The sequence below is a fragment of the Pseudorca crassidens genome, chromosome 10, assembly GCF_039906515.1.
Source record: "Pseudorca crassidens isolate mPseCra1 chromosome 10, mPseCra1.hap1, whole genome shotgun sequence".
In the NCBI taxonomy this organism is placed as follows: Eukaryota; Metazoa; Chordata; class Mammalia; order Artiodactyla; family Delphinidae; genus Pseudorca; species Pseudorca crassidens.
The window spans coordinates 29343865-29363049 of NC_090305.1; the positions used below are offsets into that span (position 1 = coordinate 29343865).

Genomic DNA, 19185 nt, shown 5'->3' on the forward strand with positions numbered 1-19185 from the left:
CAGCTCTTTTCAGAAATTTAATATAGCGAGGGTGAGTGGAGGCAAATACCAGCTGTACCTTTAGCTGTTGACTTTTTGGCTTTTCAAATCTGTCTTTAACTTGCCAGTTGATCATCTCTTAGAAAACAGGGATTATTGTCCTAAGGCCTTAAGATGTTAGCTAAACTCACATGTGTCGAGCCCCTGACTTCTGTGTGACCACTGTGTGGAAGGTCATTTCAGGTCAAGTTACTTAATTTGCAGGGTGTGACTGTGGGCTCTGGGGAACTTGTGAGGTGGTGAGAAGGGGACATTGTAAAGGCATTGCTGACACACAGTAGGCCCGAACATTGAGTGATGCTTGTGTTTTAGGTGGTTATTGTGTACAAAGGAGCCATGTCTATGAATAAGCCTTTAGACTTTTAATGACATTTCAGGCCATTCTACTTGTTATCACACTCCAAGGTTTCATTCAGTTAGTCAACAGTCTTTTGTCGAGCGCCAGCTGTGTTCCTGGTACTGTGTAAAGAAGAAAGGTGTGTGCCTTTCAATAGCTCGCTCACTGAGATGGAGACACGTGCAAATAATGACAATTCAGTGGGATAAGCAAATGTATAATAGAAGTGTGCGCGAGGAATTGTAAGATAGCGTCGGAAGGCAGGGGTATGCGACCCACCAAAATATACCTAGAAAATAAGAACAGATATATATATATTTCCTTTTTTTTTTTTTGGACACAATATGCGGCATGCAAGATCTTAGTTCCCTGACCAGGGATCGAACCTGGGCCCACAGCAGTGAAAGCACCAAGTCCTAACCGCTGGACCGCCAGGGAATTCCCTACTTCTTGAAATTGTAGCCGTCTTGTAAGCATCTGGTGAGATAGAGTGTACATAGTAGAGGTAATGATTGTAGATGTTCAGTCCTGCACTTGACATCTACTAGGGGGGCTCAGTGAATCTTAGCTACTGTTTTCCAGGTTGGAATTTGAACTCTACACTCTCCTTTTTTGACTCAAGAGCAATACCACTCTACTTTCTGTGAAAGGAGATTAAGGAGAAAGGGGACCAGTGTTTGCTGAGTATCTATTGTGTTCCAAACACATTGGGTGCTTTGCATCTGCTTTTATCTAGCAAGCTTCATGGCCCTGTGAGATATAGGTCAGTATTAGAATTAAGATATTATTTCTGTATTTCGTTGAATGCCATGGCAACCATGTATGTACCGTTGTTATAGGTACCACTAAGAAAGCAATAAAAACATTGCTAATTATAGTTGTTAGATACATCCCTATTTCAGAGACGTTAAAATGTGAAAAGAAATATCCACCATAGAATTAATGAAATATGGTAGTTGAGCTTGAAGAGTACAGGTTATTGGGGGAAAAGTCTGGGAAACAGATTCTTGGGATCTTGGGATTGATATACCCTCCCTCCCCAACACACACAGACTTACACATGCTTTTTGTGTTTTTTAGTAGCCTTTAAAGATGAGACAGTTTAACACAAGCAATTTATTTATCATTCGTTAATGGAACACCCATTTTGTTTCAAGCCCTGTACCAGGCACCGGATATACTAAATGAAAACACACACTGTATACATTGGAATACTACTCAGCCATAAAAAAGAACAAATTTTTGCCATTTGCAGCAACATGGATAGACTTGGAGAGTATTATGCTTAGTGAAATAAGTTAGACAGAGAAAGACAAATACTGTATGATATCACTTATATGTGGAATCTAACAAACTAGTGAATATAACAAAAAAGAAGCAGACTCACAGATATAGAGAACAAACTAGTCGTTACCCACATGAAAGGATGCTTAACATCACTAATCATTAGAGAAATGCAAATCAAAACCACAATGAGGTATCACCTCACCCCAGTCAGAATGGCCATCATCAAAAAATCTACAAACAGTAAATGCTGGAAAGGGTGTGGAGAAAAGGGAACCCTCTTGCACTGCTGGTGGGAATGTAAATTGATACAGCCACCAGGGAAAACAGTATGGAGGTTCCTTAAAAAAACAAAAATATAACTACCATATGACCCAGCAATCCCACTACTGGGCATATACCCTGAGAAAACCATAATTCAAAAATAGTCATGTACCACAATGTTCATTGCAGCTCTGTTTACAATAGCCAAGACATGGAAGAAACCTAAGTGTCCATCAACAGATGAATGGAAAAGAAGATGTGGCACATATATACAATGGAATGTTACTCAGCCATAAAAAGAAATGAAATTGAGTTATTCATAGTGAGGTGGATGGCCCTAGAGACTGTCATATAGAGTGAAGTAAGTCAGAAAGAGAAAAACAAATATCGTATGCTAACATATATGAAATCTAAAAAAAAAAACAAACGGTTCTGAAGAACCTAGGGGCAGGACAGGAATAAAGACACAGATGTAGAGAATGGACTTGAGGATATGGGGAGGGGAAAGGGTAAGCTGGGACAAAGTGAGAGAGTGGCATGGACTTATATATACTACCAAATGTAAAATAGATGGCTAGTGGGAAGCAGCCGCATAGTACAGGGAGGTCAGCTCAGTGCTTTGTGACCACCTAGAGGGGTGGGATAGGGAGGGTGGGAGGGAGACGCAAGAGGGAGGGGATATGGGGATATACGTATATGATAGCTGATTCACTTTGTTATACAGTAGAAGCTAACACAGTATTGTAAAGCAATTATACTCCAATAAAGATGTTAAAAAAAAACAACAACAACAGGGCTTCCCTGGTGGCGCAGTGGTTGAGAGTCCGCCTGCCGATGCAGGGAACACGGGTTCGTGCCCCGGCCCGGGAAGATCCCACATGCCGCAGAGTGGCTGGGCCCGTGAGCCATGGCCGCTGAGCCTGCGCGTCCGGAGCCTGTGCTCCACAACGGGAGAGGCCACAACAGTGAGAGGCCCGCATGCCGCAAAAACAACAACAACAACTAGTCGTTACCAATGTGGGGGCAATATAAGGGTGGGAAATGGGAGGTACAGACTATTGGGTATAAGATAGGCTCAAGGTTGCATTGTACAATATGGGGAATATATCCAATATTTTGTAATAACAGTAAATGGAAAGTAACCTTTCAAAATAGTATAAAAAAGAAAAAAAAAAGAAAAGAAAACACACACACACACACACCTGAAAACGCAACAGGAATCATCCCTCAGGATGCTGGCCGTTTTATAGGGGGGATGCATATGTGAGCCAAACTTTAGAATACATTCTGTGAGACTGCCTCATAGAGGACTTGCAGTGGGCTTTTCTTTTTTTCCTGAGACACAGTGTCTCAACATTCAGAAAAGTCTGCGTCTATCAGTTGATGACATTTTCTACCCCTTTAATCCACACCCTTATTGGCTTTCTCAAAATGTGCATTGGAGGGAAATCAGAATCAATATTGTGAAAAGAAGCTTATTTTCTCAATCAATTACCAGTGCTGGATATCATATTTTCTTTTTATTTTAAAGCCAAAACTTATATTCAGATGAAGCTTAATACCTTTCAGTTTTGGCCTAGCTTCTCCACCCTGTGTTTGTGAGACTGTCTGTTCATCTGTTGTAACCCAAGTTCCAAAAGTACGTACACTTACTGATAAGGAATTGTATCTCAGTCAGCAGTAGGTTTTATTGTACACTAGTTAATTTCAACATTTTAATCGCTTATTCTTCACCAGTTCCTTAGGAGGGACAGCTGTCACTACTGAATTCCTCATTATTTTTTTTTTTTTTTTACAGAAGGAACTTTGATTTATCCACAGTTGGGCTGAGTCAGGGGGCAGGCTGGAATGACCAACCATTAAATTGGCTTAGGGAAAAAAGTACTAGGGAAAAAGATGGAGGAAAGTTTTTATTTTTATAATCACAACAATAAGTAAGGCTCTTCTGAGAATGATATAAAACACAGAAGGCATACAAGAAAGATTCAACTACTTAACAATATATATACAAGCCAGAAAACACCTTATGTAAATCAAAGACAAAATAATAACTGGGAAAGTTGTTTGCAATATAGGGTTAATTTCCTTTAATAATGAAGAGCTTTTGCAAATTAATTAAGAAACCAACCATCCAAAAGCAAAATGGGCAGTCTGTGAACAAGACAGTGCACAGAAAAGAAACACTGAAGGTTCTTAAAGGTATACAGATTTTTATTTATTTATTTATTTTTTACCTTGCTCAAATAAGAAAAATTCAAATTGAAACCTACACTGAGATACAACTTTAACCTTTTAGACTGGCAAAGAGGGAAAGGTATGACACCATTCTTGTACTGTGAAGGGAATAAGGGTGTGTACACCAATGGGTGTGTACATCAGCCCTGCCCCTTCAGAGGGCCATCTGGCGTCTTCTACCTAAGGACGTGCCCATTGACCACGGACATTCCACTCTTAGGAGTACGTCCTACATATATTCTTTTTTTTAATTTATTTAATTTATTTTTATTTTTGGCTGCATTGGGTCTTTGTTGCTGCACGCAGGCTTTCTCTAGTTGCAGCGAGCGGGGGCTATTCTTCGTTGCGGTGCTTGGGCTTCTCACTGCGGTGGCTTCTCTTGTTGTGGAGCACGGGCACTAGTCATGCGGGCTCAGTAGTTGTGGCTTGCGGGCTCTAGAGCCCAGGCTCAGTAGTTGTGGCGCAGGGGCTTAGTTGCTCCACGGCATGTGGGATCTTCCCGGACCAGGGCTCGAACCCGTGTCCCCTGCATTGGCAGGCGGATTCTTAACCACTGCACCACCAGGGAAGCCCTACATATATTCTTTTTAAAAAAAGATTATTTTATTGAAGTATAGATGGTTTACAATGTTGTGTTAATTTCTACTGTACAGCAAAGTAATTCAATTATACATATATATACACACATTATTTTTCATATTCTTTTCCATTATGGTTTATCACAGGATATTGAATACAGTTCTTTGTGCTATATAGTAGAGCCTTGTTGTTTATCCATTCTCTGTATAATAGCTTGCATCTGCTAATCCCGAACTCCCAATCCTTCCCTTCCTGACCCCATCCTACATATATCCTTATATACATCCCACATGTGTGCAGAGTGATGCAAGTATAAGTATTCATTGTAGTGTCCCTCATTAATAACAAAAGAGTGGAAGCAACACAAATGCCCTTCAATAGAAAACTGGTTATGTAAGCTGTGGAACATCTATACAGTGTAACAGTATACACCTATCAAAAACAGTGAGTCAGCTCTTTATGTGCTAACCTCAAGAAGTGTTTTTAAACAAAAACGGGCAAGGTACAGGACAGTGTGTTTGTATACCTTAACCCCATATTGTAAAAAAAAATTGTAAAACATGAAAGAGAAGGTCTGGAGTGGGGTGGAGAATATATGTACCTACCAACTGGTATAAGTTTAGACAATGTCTGGAAGAATACACGGGGAATTGGTAACAGTTAACACTGGGGGGGTAGGTAAGGAGAAGCTAAAGTCAGGGTTTAGTGAGGGGGAAGTAGTTTCAGGGTCCCCTTTTGTACCTGTGGCATTGTGTACCATGTATAATCTAACTCTAGTGGCATGAATCCAATTAATGATTTTATTAAACACTAATTTAATCAAATTTGGGACGTTCAGAAAACTTGAGTCACAAAGGTCGGCTTGAGCCTTCTTATTGCAAGGTCATGCATTTCCTGTGAAATTATTTTCTATCCTCCATACTTTTTAAAAAAACATTCTAAAGGCTTTATTTAGCACCAGGTAGGCTATTTCATTATAACAGTTGTTAACTTCAAGACAGCCATTAAAATAACTTACTGGCAGCTACTGAAGGCCCCTTGGACCAGTATCTCAGTCTGGGGTTGGGTGGATAAATACTGTAAGATTAATGTACCCCAAATAAAGGGTCAAAGCTACTGTACAGTAAGTGTCTGTACATAGCTTAAGTACACAGGTGCCTTGCAAACTTGAAATGCACAAGACCTCCTTTTATATAGTTGCATGCTTCTATCTTGTCTTAAGGCAAGCTTATGATTCTTGCAACCTTTTTTCATGATTAGAATTGTCCAAAGGCTTTTTTGTGGGAAAGGCTTCCTAATAGGTCTCATTGAGTGAAGTTTACGAAAACCCGAGGCATTTCCAACAGCACAATCTTCTCCTATAATGGTGGGGCCCCCTGACTTATCTCTCCTCACTTCCTTTTTTGAGAAAGCTAGCGGGTGAGTCAGCTCAGGGCTGCAACATTACGGTTGATGTCAGCAGCCTGGACTGCTTGGCAGACACATGTGCCAGCAGCTGGTGGCCACGCCCTCCTCTCCTCCCTCCGGAGCCAGCTGGTTCTTACCAGTTTTGGCAGCTTTGCACAGCACTGCTTGTGGCTTCCTGTGGCTGCCCCCTCGACCCACCGTGCACCTAGTCCTCTTAAGTTCTCTTGCTAGGCAAGGATTGGCCACCAACCACACCTTGGCTTAAACGTGGGTGGATTTGAAATGAACTCTTAGACATGATCAGAATTAGCAGATGACATATATACACAAGACTCTGACAACTGCCTTGATTGGGGCTTGAGATACTTAAAGGAGAACCCAGCCATGGCCAGCTCGCCTGGGCTAGTGTTTAAATGGAATCTTAAGTAAGGTTGCAGTTGAAGCAAAATTCTTGAATTATCCTGTGCTTGGACAGATGTAGGGGGCGTGCAGGGTGTCTTTTAAAATAATTCCCCAGTGGTTTGGGCAGTTTTTGGTCACGTGAATCCTGTGAGCTTCCTGAGGGTGGGTGACTTGGTTCTGCAGGTGCTGCTGTTGGCTTGCAGCTTACCTGGGCAGTGCATATAGCTCACTGTTCACTCAGCTCTGTTGCCTCTGTGGTCTAGCTCAGGGGTTCCCAGGGAAGCTGAACAGGGCATCTTGGCATTGTACTCCTGTTCCTGCTTCCATCCCGTGACCTCCAGTGAACCCAGGGAGATCTAGACAGCATAACGCTGCAGTGTCCGCTTGCCAGTTGATGATTTACGTTTAAGTGTTAGCACTGTTCCCTACTTATGCAATGGAAGCCCCTCTGTGCTTCCCTTTCCTGTGTTCTGGGCTGGGCCGGAGAAGAAAGAAGGAAGGTCAACAAAAGACTAAATAATCAGAAGCCTAGGAAAAGTTTGGGGAATTTCTGTCTTCAGGTTATTTGGCCCTTAGCCTTCTTGTTAATTTATTTATTGTCCTAACTTTCAAAAATAAGACTTAGGAAACAAAGAAAAGTTAAAACACAGTACAACAAACACCCAGGACCTACCACCTAGATTCAACAATTATATTTTGACATCTTTGCTTTATCTATATATGTGTGTATATATTTCCAGTCCATATTCCTCTTTCTAAGATTTCCCTCCAAATTTCTTATAAATGATAACCCTTCTTTTAAAGGTTTAGGAATCAGCGTCTTCTCAATTTCCTCTTAAGTTTTTTCTTTTTGTTTGCAAAAAATTTTGCTGAGTAAATTTGGGTTGTTCTTCTTAAGACCCCTTTCTCTGGGTTGGATTGAACAAGAATTCACACTCGGAAGAATAATTAAAGTCTGTCCCCTATCAGCTGGAACTTTAAAGAAACCCACCTATTTTCCCCCTTTTCTGTTGGAGGCGGTGTATTTGTTTTATTTTTTTTAGGGAGAAATCCTCGTATACAGGTATTCTTTAGTATCTGAACTTAGGAATTGAATAGATTCAGGTACATGTTTTGTGATAGGGCTGGTAACCATCATTATCTGAACCCTCATGTAGATCTGAAGTCCTGGAACCACATAGCTTTGGATGACAAAGCGTTTCTTATCATCCGAAATCCTGTTCTCTCAAGGTAGGAACTACATAGATCCAGATATCAAGAGATATTTGTATAGCAAGGAGGAAAGTGCTCGTTTTTATCAGAGCCCAATCTTACATACCTACATGGACCTATGGGAGGTCATGAAATCTAATTTGATCTTGATTACACGGGCAGCTGGGAGAATGGGGGAAACAAGCTTCAGATAATATCATCATCCTTAAATAGCTGTAGTCATGTCTTTATTTGTGACTGTAATTCCTTTGAGATAAACCTTTAGTGGAAATTGAATTTGTGTTTTTTTAAATAGTCACTGGTCTGTTGGGATCGGAAATATTTTCTAATAGAAAACAGTTATTGGCCACAGTTGAAGTGTCTGGTTATTTACATAGTCTCTCATCTTTATCTATTTTTTTAATTTTAATATCTTTATTGGAGTATAATTGCTTTACAGTGTTGTGTTAGTTTCTGCTGTACAACAAAGTGAATCATCTCTACGTGTACATATATCCCCATATCCCCTCCCTCTTGAGCCTCCCTCCCACCCCCCTATCCCACCACCTAGGTGGTCACAAAGCATCGAGCTGATCTCCCTGTGCTATGCAGCAGCTTCCCACTAGCCATCCATTTTATATTTGGTAGTGTATATATGCCAATGCTACCTTCTGACTTCGTCCCAGCTTCCTTTTCCCCCCACCTGTGTCCTCAAGTCCATTCTCTACATCTGCGTCTTTATTCCTGCCCTGACACTAGGTTCATCAGTACCGTTTTTTAGATTCCATGCATGTGCATTAGCATACGGTATTTGTTTTTCTCTTTCTGACTTACTTCACTCTGTATGACAGACTCTAGGTCCATCTACCTCATTACAAATATCTCAATTTTGTTGCTTTTTATGGTTGAGTAATATTCCATTGTATATATGTGCCCCATATTCTTTATCCATTCGTCTGTCGATGGACATTTAGGTTGCTTCCATGTCCTGGCTCTTGTAAATAGAGCTGCAGTGAACACTGTGGTACATGAGTCTTTCTGAATTATGGTTTTCTCAGGGTATATGCCCAGTAGTGGGATTGCTGGGTCATATGGTAGTTCTATTTTCAGTTTTTTAAGGAACCTCCATACTGTTCTCCATAGTGGCTGTATCAATTTACATTCCCACCAACAGTGCAAGAGTGTTCCCTCTTCTCCACACCCTTTCCAGCATCTATTGTTTGTAGATTAATTGATGATGGCCATTCTGACCGGTGTGAGGTGATACCTCATTGTGGTTTTGATTTGCATTCCTCTAATGATTAGTGATGTTGAGCATCTTTTCATGTGTTTGTTGGCAATCTGTATGTCTTAGAAATGTCTGTTTAGGTCTTCCACCCATTTTTGGATTGGGTTGTTTGTTTTTCTGATATTGAGTTGCATGAGCTGCTTGTATATTTTGGTGACTAATCCTTTGTCAGTTGCTTCATTTTCAAATGACTTCACCCATTCTGAGGGTTGTCCTTTCGTCTGGTTTATGGTTTCCTTTGCTGTGCAAAAGCTTTTAAGTTTCATTACATAATCTCTCATCTTTATCTCAGGGCAGTCATCCAGCTGAGGTTCAAGATCTGCCACTGAGTTACAGGTCCTTGCAGACTGTATGGGCCAGGGCAGCCCCTTGTGGTCATGTGATGTCTTTGTATTGAGTTTACAGGGTTTGTCAATTTCTGTAACTGCAGTGGGTCCAGACAGGGAAGTGACATGACTCAGCAAAGAGGATTACTTGGAAACTAGACCACGTCTGATCTTGAGTCCTGGCTTCTGTGATCTTGGGCAGGTTACTTAAACCTCTTAAAGCCACAGTTTTCTCATCTGTAAAATGGAGCTAATAAGAGCTACCTTAACATCAAATGGATTCCATATATTTCATGCTGAGTTGTTTAGCAGAGTACTGATGATGGCTTATGTTTTAAAGCCCCTTTTTGTTTACTGGATCTGAGTAACAAGCCGGTCAACTCAGATGGAATAGCAATTAGTTTCCGTTGAATTTAGCAAATGGGTTTTCGAAAACCATCATTAAAGTGACAGAAGTTTTCACAAATGTAACATAAGAATTCTTCCTTCTTTCTAAGTGTTGGATGAGGTCTGGAGGGAAAGTTCAGTAGGAAGGTGATTTTTAATTGCAAGGTGCTTTCTTCTTGAGTCTATCAGACATATCTGGCTACAGAGGGGAGAGAAAAGGATCTTGTGGAATCTGATTGAGTGATGCCAGGAACCAAGGGGTTAAGTTGAACCATTTTAGCAGATTGGCAAGGGGCATCAGGGCTGGGTAATTAAGGCTTCATTTCAGGGGATCACTGATGCATCAAAGTTGTTAATTAGTTTTATGAAAACAAATTGTGCAACCACAGGGAGATTGTAATTAGGTAGTAATTGAAAATAACTCAGTGGTAAACCTTAGTTGAGGAACCAGTGGAAGTAACTTGGAAGGAGAAAGGGAGTTGGGGTCTGTAGGTGGGGAGTGGGGAGAATGAAAGAGCCATAGTGAGACAAACAATAAGACAATTTGAAGAGAGATGACCTAGAGTAACCTTCTTCTTTTAGAAATGAGGAAACAGATCTGAAAAGGGGTGTGGTTTTTCTAAGACCACACAGCTAGTTAGTGGTAGATTTCCTTTCTTCCTTTGCCATGATGTTCCAGGATTGTCATCACTTCGAGTTTTAGGAGTTGACTATGAAGATCATGAAACACGCTGAAAAGAAGGCTTCTGGGGCTGGAGTCTTCCACCCCTGCCTGTTTGCAGAGTATCCTCAGAAATGCTGCTCCATCATAGGAGAGAAGCAAAGTCGTCTCACACTCTTGTTTCACTTATATGCCACCCTCGACATGGCAATGGCTTCAGCGTCCACGGCTCCACCATCCCCAGGGCTGGAGAAACATTTCAGCCTTCCACAGTGTGTCATCCTCGGAAAGGCCAGTCAACAGGGAAGTGCATTTTGTTTGATGTTAAAAGAGGAGCGTTATTTTATTTTATTTTAATTTTATATTGGAGTATAGTTGATGTATGATGTTGTGTTAGTTTCAGGTATACAGCAAAGTCATTCAGTTATACATATACATCCATCCATTGTTTTTCAGATTCTTTTCCCATATAGGTTATTACAGAATATTGAGTAGAGTTTCCTGTGCTATATGGTAGGTCCTTGTTGATTATCTGTTTTATCTATAGTAGTGTATATTTGTTAAGAGGAGAGTTATTTTTGAGGTTCAGTTTCAGGTTGTGATTTGATTGTGCACCCAAAGCGGGCATGTCAGTGTGGGGAGCTGGTTGAGGGAGGAGTGGACAGTTGCAAGGACACAGCTGGAAATGGCTCTTTCCAGTACAACCCAGGACAAGTTATATCATTGTTCTCACCGATACTGCTCAAACCTCTGTAGCCCAGAGGCATTCAAGCCCACGAATTTTAATCAATAGCTTGTTTACCTAATCCCTTTGCATGGTTCCTCATACTCAGTGGTTCTGGGAATCTGGAAAGGAAAATAGTCAGGTCAGCAATGGAGTTTTAGGTATGACTCAGCTGTCCTATAAGGTGAACCACTTATCTCTCTTTTCTTATCAGTTTAGACCAATAAATACAGTACCTGGAAGGACAGAGTGTGTTTGTATGGAAACTAATCAGGAGGACATTTGGGGCTCATTTGGCCAAAATAAATTTCATGGTCTTGAAGTTCATACAATAGACTCGTACTGATTTGGGTTACTTAGGGAGCTCTCCCCTCAGGATCCCTGCCTTCTCCCCCTTTTTGGTCTGTCTTACTGTCTCACCCTGATTTCTCAAATGAGTCTTCTAAGTTAGCACGGTTACAACATGGCTATAGAGCAAAAAGAACTCTACTTTTCAAGTTTCTCCAAAGGGACTTCAGATATCTGGTGGATCCATTGCCTTCACTGGCCAAGTTTTCCCAGAGGCCTTTCGTTTAAGTCTTACTATTTGCTTCACCACAGTAAGTTGGGAGGAGTGTTGTCCTTTTGTGCCTGTGAATGCTTAAAAAAAGTAAAGAGAGGAGCTCAGCCAAGTAGATGATTTTCCAACTGTCCCGTTCCTTGGCTACCAATATAAATAAGAGCTGTTGCGGCCACATTTTCCAATTAACAGAGGGAAAATATACTTATCAGTGGTGACTGCTTTTAAAAATAACATTTATTGTTTTTCTAATTATAAAAGTTAATATGGCCCTGTAGAGAATTGGGGAAGCTTAAAGGAGAAAAAGGAATAAATTCATCCACTCAGGATCTCTTTTGTGACTATTTTGATAAGTTTATGTTCAAATCTTTTCCAAGAGGATACAACCTGCTTCTGTGGACATCTAGCTTTCTTGTTTAGAGCGTTTGTCTTCTCTTTTAGTATCTGAATCTTATTATAAGTGCTCTTTATTTGCTCTAAACTCAATACTGAACCGTGAACTTTCTGAACTAAGGAAATAAAGAATTAATTTATTCCACACATCCTGAGGCTTCAATTTCTTATTAGAGAAGTCACAGGTAACACAATGCTTGAGTTGCAGTGCTGCAAAACAATTTTTTTTTTTTTTTTTTGGTGGTACGCGGGCCTCTCACTGTTGCGGCCTCTCCTGTTGCGGAGCACAGGCTCCGGACGCGCAGGCTCAGCGGCCGTGGCTCACGGGCCCAGCCGCTCCGTGGCATGTGGGATCTTTCCGGACCAGGGCACGAACCCGTGTCCCCTGCATCGGCAGGCGGACTCTCAACCACTGCGCCACCAGGGAAGCCCTGCAAAACAATTTTGATGGATATTGTCAATAGTAAGGTAAAGGGAGGAAAGAAGTAAGTTTCTAGGGGCAAATTTTTTTTTCCTTCTAGGAAAAAAATGCAAGTAACTTTAGAGAAATCTGCAATGCAACCAGCTACTGTGTATCCTGTACATAGTGACAGATATCTATGCTTGGTAGAGGAATAGATTTTCTAGAAAGATGCTTGTCAAATGGTCTCTGGCTTTAGCTGTGGTTGTGAGCTCCATTGTGGAGCTTCTAAAACCATTCCTAGCGGCATTTTCCCATTCACTTGACTCACTGTTAATGATCGGACAGCATCAATTCAGCATTCTGCCTTCCAAATTATGTTAGAAGTCATGTACTTAATTTCCACTGATAATATCCTTTGGCAAAATTGGGGGGAATATTAAATATTGAAAGTTTTGAACTGAGTTCAGGAAATAGGTGGGTGGATTTCTTAGGCTGTTGGCATGTGATTTGTGGACAGGAATTTCTTTTTTTAAGCAAGAACAGTGCACTATATTGACTGGCCGGGTCATCCAATGTACTGTCCCTGAGAACCAGAGCGTAGACAAGTGTTCTTTGTCTAATCGAGTGAATAAAAAACATGTTTTGGCATGAATGGCCATGTGCATTTTCAGGGAGGAGGGGCACATGCATGCCAGGGCCTAATGAATTCAAATCTTAAAAACGTATCCATAAAACTTGTCTGTGGATCAGAAGGGGGCTGGTAGGAATGCGTGATATCCAAGCCTTAAGACTGCACTGGAAGCAGAAGCAGGATGTGGGTGGTTGTACAAGGGAAAAATGCTGTTGGAACATTAGATGTGCCGTGTCAGAGACCTTCAGAATCTGCACAGTTTCAAGAATTTCTCAGGCTGTAAAGCTTGTAAAAGAGGCAGTTGTGCTTTGCTTTGTGCGTTTTACAACTGGTGAACGTCATCCTTTGAAACAAGGGGCAATGCCTTCCTGATTGAGGAGCTTGAAAATGTTTCTCTTGACAAGTGGGAGTCTAGTCATGAGGTTTCTAATGAGCGGTGATTAACAGCTCCGGGAAGAGTGCACATCACTGTCTGCACCCTGCCCCGTGTCATCTGGCCACCTGGCTCCCAGATTTCCCTCTGTGCCAGAAGAACCAATAAAAATATAAGTCAACCGACTAGGAGATGCCACCAGTGTCTGCCAGATTTCTAGGGTATGGTGTCAAATGACAGGGGCAACTAGGGATGTCCAGCTGGCCTGAGTTGAGCACTGACTTTCTCCCCGGGTTTGTGTGCCATCTCTGGGCCGTAGTCATTTCACCTGCAAAACGGGGTGATACCACTCATCACTTACGCTCATCTCCACTGTGCACCCTGGTACAAGCCATGATTACACGTCACCTGCCCGCTCACTGTAGCAGCATCCTAACTAGTCTTCCTGTGTTGATTCTTACCTCCCTAAAATCCAGCCTCCATGCACCAGCCAGAGCGGTCATGATGCTCACTGTCTCCATCTGAAACCATCTTGTTTGCTTGCTTTCTTGTTATCTTCTCTCTGATCCCTGTCCTGGAATGCAAGCTTCACGGTCTCCCTTACATCCTGAAGAGCCTATCCATTGGCTCCAGCGGGGTGGTTCTCCCTCTCTCCTTCCAGCCGCTTTTGCTCTGGTGTTCTCCTGTTCTCATTTTTTTCAAGCAGTTTTATTTACTTCCTGAGCTAGCTTGAAATGGGAATCAGGAAACAGAGGGTTTAGTTTTAGTTCTGCCACTTCCTGGCTGGGTGCCCTAAAGACAGTCACTTACCTTCTCTGGGCCTGTCTCCTTACTTGTAAAGAGAGGGTGTATTTGTTTGCAAGGGCTGCTATAATAAACTACCACAGACTGGGAAGCTTAAACATCAGAAGTGTATTTTCTCACAATTCTGGAGACCAGAAGTTTGAGGTAAAGCTGTCAGCAGGGTTGATTCTCCTGGGCGTGTCGAAGATGGCCATCTTCTCCCTGTGTCTTCAACATGGCTTCCCCTCTGTGTGTCTGTGTCCTAATCTATTCTTATAAGGACATTAGTCATATTGGATGAGGGCCCAGGTGTACCTTAGTTACATCTTTAAAGGCCCTATCTCCAAATATAGTCATGTTCTGAGGTCCAAGGAGTTATGAGTTCAACATACGAATTTTGGGTGCACATAATTCATCCTGAAACAGAGAGGAATATGCTGGATGATATCTAAGACCATTTCCAGCAGGTACGAAATTATATTTTTGTTGGACATCTTCCTCCTCACTTTCTTGCCCAGTTTCACTCCTATGAGGTAACAGCTTGGTGCGTATGCCTCCTAATTTTTAATGTTCACACATATCCTCTCGTACATTTTGAAGGGGGTGTGTGTGTGTGTGTGTGTGCATGTGTGTGTATCTAGCAATAATGTAAGTGATGGACTGTCAAAATGGGAGAAGTTATCCACAAAATACTAAATGGAACCCAAAAAAAGCATCCAAGAAGGGCTTTTAATTTCATTTCTTTTCTATAATTTTTTAATTTAAAAATTATTTCTATCTTTATTTTTTATTTTAAAAATTGAAGTATAGTTGATTTAGAATCTTGTGTTAGTTTCCTCATGTACACCAAAGTGATGCAGTTATTCACATATGTGTATATTCTTTTTCAGATGCTTTCCATTTGGTTTCTATAATTTTTTTTTTTTTTTTTTTTTTTTTTTGGCTGCATTGGGTCTTTGTCGCTGCGCGCGGGCTTTCTCTAGTTGCGATGAGCCGGGGCTACTCTTTGTTGCGGCGCGCGGGCTTCTCATTGCGGTGGCTTCTCTTGTTGCGGAGCATGGGCTCTAGGCACGTGGGCTCAGTAGTTGTGGCTCGTGGAATCTAGAGCGCAGGCTCAGTAGTTGTGGCACACGGGCTTAGTTGCTCCGCGGCATGTGGGATTTTCCCGGACCAGGGCTCGAGCCCGTGTCCCCTGCAATGGCAGGCGGATTCTTAACCACTGCGCCACCAGGGAAGTCCCAGTTTCTATAATCTTTGAAGTATATAATTCAAAATGGTTTCTTTCCACAGCTGGAAACTGACAAGCTGGCTCTCCCGAGGAGCCCCAGCCCGCTTAGCACGAGCCCGGTCGCCAGCCCCAACCCGAAACTTGAGAATTCCACGCTTCTGACGGTGGAGCCCTCCCCGCTGGATAAGAACAAGGGCTTCTTCGTGGACGAGTCCGAGCCCCTCCTTCGCTGCGACTCCACGTCCAGCGGCTCCTCGGCGCTGAGCAGGACCGGATCCTTTATAACCAAAGGTACGGATGGTTCAGACCCACATTCATTCTTCAGCCTCCCCTCAAAGAGCCCGTGGCATCTCTCCCTCCATCAGTTCCCCATTCCAGTAGGGGCTGGGTCATCTAAATGACCTGCCCTGGACTCCGAGGTGAGGCTGGCCTGCGCGAAACGACGTCATTAGCCAGTCGGGACCTGCCTAGAAAATCTTTACAGCCCCGACTGTCTGGCCGGGAGCCTGGAGTGTCCAGGAGTATCGGTCACCCTTGATCCTCATGATGCTATCGAGTGTGTGTTTCGGGGAAGGTCTGATAACGTGTGGTCTGGCAGGTTTTATTTGTGTGTGTGCAAATTATTTACTAGGCTTGCAGAATCCAGGGATTTAAAGTATAACTTATCTTGAGAGAGTCTGGGGTAGAGGTTTTAGTGACTGAAATTAAATTTCGCTCTGTTAAGCTTGGTTGCAAATAACAATGTTTTAAACATCATGGGTTGGTACTTTCGGTAAATAATTTGCCACTTGCAGTTTTGAATAGCAGGGTAGGGAATTAGCATGTACACTATACTGATGACAGGTTTTTGTTAGGAATTTCCTAGTTTGGGTAACACCGGTTATATTTTACCGAAAGGGGTATATTTTATGTTGTTTTTTATATATTTATAAAATAATTCTATTTCACATATTTATATTTTATACTTTATATATTCATATATCTCTATACTTATATAAAGATTTATATTTTAGTTTATAATTTATGTTACATATTATATTTTAGAGAATACATCTTATAAATGGTAGTAGAAGTTATAGTTCCTCACTCCATTGTAAGATATGACCCAAGAAGCAATATTTTCTTATTTATGTGCTTTTGCTCTAAGCAGTTTAATTTTAAAATATGACAATGTAATTAGGAAGTCAGATAAGCCGATTATTGACTTGGAATGTTTGAGGGGAAAGGCTGGGCTCATATCTTTGCTTACTAACATGTTATAGATGGGGAAAGTAGTGACGTTTTGTTTTTGTTTTTGTTTTTTTAAAGTTTCTTTAAGTATTTCAGCATTCTCCTGAGTTTTAGGAGAGCTTCGGAGACGTCATTTGAGTCTAGGCAAACGTCATGTTCCATCAACAACGCATTCAAGCAGATGAGCAGATCCTTGTCTGATCTCTGTTACGCACATCTTGTTTGTTATCTTACGTGCCACGTCGGTAAAAACCATGGTGGTGTTTAAAAATGTGCCTGAGCTTCGCTGCCTCACCTTGCAGGGTGGGATGGGGACAGCCTGGGGAGAGGGTCGCTGTCACCGTAGCTCTCCTCCGTCCCCCAATACAGTCCCGTTACAGCTGTCCCCTCTCCTCTCCTCCCTGCAGAAAAGAAGGACACAGTGCTGCGACAGGTGCGCCTGGACCCCTGCGACTTGCAGCCTATTTTTGATGACATGCTCCACATCCTGAATCCCGAGGAGCTGCGGGTGATTGAAGAGATTCCTCAGGCCGAGGACAAGCTGGACCGGCTGTTTGAGATCATTGGAGTCAAGAGCCAGGAAGCCAGCCAGACCCTCCTGGACTCTGTTTATAGCCATCTTCCCGACCTGTTGTAGAACACGAGGAATACTGCACTCTGGAAATTACTCAATTTAGTGGCAGGGTGGCGTTTTTATTCTTATTTTTTTTTAATTTTTGTTTTTTGGTGTGTGTGTGTGTGTGTGTGTGTGTGTGTGTGCGCGCGTGCGCGTGTGTGTGTTTAACAGAGTATATGGCCAGTGTTTTGAGTTCATTCTTTCTTTTTAAAAACCCTCCTGGGAAGTTAGCATATAAGCCTTTTCAACTGTTTCAGAATATCCACCACTGAAGTTTTTTTAGGTTCCATATTTTCTCTGTCTTGCCTTCGTATGTATTCTCAAAATTGTTCTGTGCACTTTAAATTCACTTAATGTATCACAAATACAGTGTGGCTTTTCCCACACACTGGATTATGAGGCTCTTAACTTCTTAAAAGTGTCATAGCATCTTGTGAATGCTATAAGCCGTCTTCATGTCTCAACATTCACATCTGCTTTATTATTATTATTACTATTTTATTATTTGCCATTTATGAATTTTCTTAAGGGTTCAAGAAACGTAAGACCCCACTGAGTTACTGTAACGCAATTAGATCTTGAAGTACCTTTTTAACATGCCTCGTTGGGTAGTTCATATTTATGGCTGAAACTTGACCACACTGTTGCTGATTGTATGGTCTTCACCTGGACACCGTGTTGAATGCTTGATTACGTGTGCTCCCCTTACGCTATTCTGCTCTGGGCTGGAGACATGAGATCCTCACAAGCCATCATGACTTGCTATTTGAGTGGCTTGACAACTGGGCCACCAAGGAACTTGAACTTCAACTTTTAGAGATTGAGCTGTTCTGGAACATATTGCTGCACTTTGGAAAGTCACAATTGAAGTGCTGGTGACAAATGACACCTTTTCCAAAGGGAATTTGTCCAGCTTTGCTTTACAAGATGTCTTGTTTTTTATACACACATAGTCGATAGGTCTGGTCTGCCCTCAGGGCCTCGGTCTTGGGGGGTTTCCTTCATTCAATCACTTTAGTTAAAAATGGCTGCAGCTTTAAGAACTCTTGTCTGATCTATTTGCAACTCTGCTCCCATTTATACACGTGCTCTTTGATGCTTAGTTGCTGAATTCTAATGCAAAGGTGGTGTGGACTCCCTTTGTGTGGGTGGGGTTTGTGGGTAGTGGTGAGGGACTGATATCAGAAAACTGCCTTCAAGTGTACTAATTTATTAATAAATATTAGGTGTTTGTTACTTGAGTAGTTGAGTGTATTTAATCCTTGCCTTGTTCGTGTGCTCATGTTATAATTCTTTGATTAGTCTCTTGGAAAAGTGTATTCTAAAACCTGAGCGTTTCTAATCTGTGAACCATGCACAGTAGCGAAGGTTTGTGTTTGGAAAAGTACCTAGAGATTCATAGAGAAGGGCTTGCAAGCATTGAGGATGAACAAGCATTTCCTAGTTTATTGGGGGCAAATCCGAGGCTCCTGCTTTTGAGATTGTCTCTGCTTTAAGAAATGAGGATTTGGAGGTGGAGAGGGATAAATGCTGGCTAGGCTTTGGATTATATTCTTCTTAACTCAGTTCCATCTTGGAAATTAATACTCATGGGTGGGTCTATATAAGTTCATGGGCCTGTCTACACAAGTTCATAGGCTTCTATATGAAACCTTATTGCCCCTGATTAACTTCAGGGGGCTTTCTTGGCAGTATGGCAGGGTAGCATCTTATGTTGGTGGGCTATATTACATCATATTTTATCTATTCTGTTATATTTTATATTTCATTGCTTATCTCCCTTAGTTTGGGAACCCTGGCTCCACAGAATTCCCACAGCCAGAACCCTTTGAGGGTTCAGCAACT

General features: G+C 41.8%; 1 protein-coding gene across 1 annotated transcript in view; it reads left to right on the plus strand.

The window, feature by feature from the left end:
• TNFRSF21 (TNF receptor superfamily member 21) overlaps nucleotides 1-18581 on the plus strand; it is a 64878-nt gene extending 46297 nt beyond the window's left edge. Inside the window, exons 5-6 of the mRNA XM_067752746.1 lie at nucleotides 15557-15785; nucleotides 17132-18581. Coding sequence (XP_067608847.1) covers nucleotides 15557-15785; nucleotides 17132-17361 — 459 coding nt within the window. The 3' untranslated portion in view covers nucleotides 17362-18581. The remainder of the gene's footprint in view (nucleotides 1-15556; nucleotides 15786-17131) is intronic.
• The last annotated feature ends 604 nt before the right edge of the window (nucleotides 18582-19185 follow it).